The sequence below is a fragment of the Pelophylax lessonae genome, assembly GCF_965119305.1.
Source record: "Pelophylax lessonae genome assembly, chromosome: 8".
Lineage (NCBI taxonomy): Eukaryota > Metazoa > Chordata > Amphibia > Anura > Ranidae > Pelophylax > Pelophylax lessonae.
The window spans coordinates 287,897,008-287,899,702 of record NC_138775.1 but is presented as its reverse complement, the minus strand read 5'-3'; the positions used below and the strand labels follow the sequence as shown (position 1 = coordinate 287,899,702).

The following is a 2,695-nucleotide window of genomic DNA, read 5'->3' as shown; positions in this document are numbered from 1 at the left end:
CGTACGGCGTTCTGGGGCTGTGTAGGGTGTGCAGCCTTCGGCCGCTCCGCTCCTCCCCTCCTTATCCTATTCGCTGGCGTTCCAGTGTGGGGAGGCGGGGATTCCGGCGGTCGGGTAGCTAGGGCGTGTGCGCATGCGCGGGCGCATGCGCAGTACGATCGAAGCGCGGGCGGCCATCTTGGTTAAGGGAAACAGGTAGGGCTTTTGCCCACAGTTTCCCTTAACATTCCAATTAATGGAGGAGGAGGGATTTTGAGCTCCCTCCCTCCTCCTATTAGTATTAAAGGAATCATTAGCCTGGTAGTTATCCAGGCTGATGGTTCCTGCATTATTCTATGCAAAAAGCCCCAGGTAAGTTATTGCTCTCTGCAGGGCAATAAAGGATTTTATTTATATAAAAAAAAAAAACACTTTATTTATATGGTTAAAAAAAAAAAAAAAAAAAAAAACTTTATTTATATAGTAAAAAAAAAAAAAAAATTTTTTTTCTTAAAATTGGTAAAAAAAAAGAAAAAGAGGGGTGAGGGAACGGTGCGTATGATAGTATATGTGTGTTTACATGTTTGTATATGTATATATATATGTGTATGTATGTATATATATGTATATATATATGTATATGTTTTTAAAAAAAAAAAAAAAAAATGGGGGTATCGCTTTTCTTTACGTTTTTTCTTCCGTTTTTCCCCGGCCCCCTTTTATTGAAGACCCTATGCCCACCCTATTTCTAATCACCTTTTGTGCTCATCGTCTTGCCATCTTTTTGATCTATTCTACGTTTTTCTTTTTAGTCGGTCCTCCCGTAACGCCCTGCAATGAGCCACTCATCCCGTGCACAAGATCCTCACAATAGGTATAGGACCACCTTATCGTGAGTATGTTTAGGTACTAAAAAAAGAGTGCATAATTGGCTGACAAGGGTACTTTATTTCAGCCCTACTCATTCTAGAAGATCAGGAAGATCTTCAGGACACCGCGAAGATGACAGCCCGGATCGCAGATCCCGCCATAGATCTTCAGAAAGATCAAGGCAACGCTCGCCCTCTGCACCACCTCGCTCCTCCAAAAAATGTTGGGCCTGTGGAGCAATACCCTTGCCACGCAAGCTGGTTTGCAAAGACTGCTTCCGCGAGTATGCCTCCAATCGGGAAGCAGAAAATATCCAGGTGGTAGATATGCTCAAACAAACTATGAAGGACTCCCTCGCAGAGTTGACAACCCTGATTCCCGCGCAGACAGCCCCTTCTAGGGCATTAGCGCAAGGCACAGATCCTGATGCACCAGGTCCTTCAGGCCTCAACACCTCTCGGCCGTCCTCAGACCCACCGGCCAGAGACGATTCCGCGGATTCACTCTCAGAGGAGTCCTCAGACGAAGCAGATCCATCAGGCTTCAGTTATACCTTGGTGCAGCCATTCATCCAGGCAGTGAAGACAGCCATTGCCTGGGAAGACACAGAGGATCCCCCGGCAAAATCCAAGACTTACTTCCCCTTCCTTAAAAGGAAGCAGGTTTTTTTCCCACTAATAGGTGAGATCAGAGAGATTATAGAGGAAGAATGGAAGAAAACCGATAAGAAGTTTTCTCTGGGTCGACTCAATAAACTTTACCCACTGGCCGAATCGGATGCACAATCCTTAAACTCTATGCCGGTAGTTGATGCAGCAGTGGCACGCCTTGCCAAGAATGTGACTCTTCCCATGGAGGATTCGACTTCCTTTAGGGATCCTCTAGACCGCAAGATCGATTTTGACCTAAAGAGAAGCTACTTGGCCTCAGGCGCTGCCTGTAAACCGGCCATTGCACTTACATCGGTGTCCAACGCCATCAGAGTCTGGACAGATAATGTGGAGACAGCCTTGCGTCAGGATGTTCCCCGAAAAGACATCATCAAGGCGCTTGAAGAACTCAAGATATCAGCAGACTTTGTCGGAGAAGCCGCAATCGATACAATCCGCTGTTCAGCAAGGTCAATGCTTCACGCAGTAATGGCGAAAAGGGCCCTTTGGTTAAAATCTTGGACGGCGGATCTATCATCCAAACAAAATTGGTGTAGGATACCCTTTGATGGAAAGGCTCTCTTTGGGAAGAGATTGGATGAAGCTATCTCCAGAGTCTCAGGAGGGAAGTCCGGATTACTCCCCCAGGACAGAAAACCCAAGAGATCCAGAGTGGTTTCTTCAAGATTTCGCCCATCAAGATACAGAGACTACAGGCAGCCAAGACAACAAGGGGAGAACAGAAGACCCTGGAGGGGCACGCAGGCCTCTTTTTTGGGGGCACGCAAAAATAAGTCCCTTACGGCTCCCCAAGAATCCACAAAGTCTTTTTGACGCCAGGGGTCTGCAGTCCCTCCCAGTCGGAGCAAGACTGCAACTTTTCTACCCGGTCTGGGCTGCCCGCTGCCAGGACCCTTGGGTCTTGTCCACGATCAAGTTAGGGCATCATTGGGAGTTCTCCCATTCACCACCTCAAGTCTTTCAGAAAACAAGAATCCCAGCTTCTCGGGAAAAAGCTTCGGCACTACTACAATTTCTGACAGAACTTCAGCTCCAGGGAGCAGTTGTTCCAGTCCCATCGGCAGAACACTATACAGGCTTCTATTCCCCGCTCTTTCTGGTCAGAAAAAAGACAGGAGGATGGAGACCTGTGATAGATCTCAAGAAGCTAAATCGTTATATAACACTCGAAAGCT

General features: G+C 47.1%; 1 protein-coding gene across 1 annotated transcript; it reads left to right on the top strand.

Annotated features, from left to right (window-relative positions):
- Positions 1-1,175: 1,175 nt before the first annotated feature.
- On the top strand, positions 1,176-2,333 carry LOC309561676 (lamina-associated polypeptide 2-like; the record flags this gene model as incomplete). The annotated part of the gene is made up of 1 exon (XM_082265663.1): positions 1,176-2,333. The coding sequence occupies one exon, from the start codon at positions 1,176-1,178 to the stop codon at positions 2,331-2,333; it is 1,158 nt and encodes a 385-aa protein (XP_082121789.1).
- Positions 2,334-2,695: the final 362 nt, after the last annotated feature.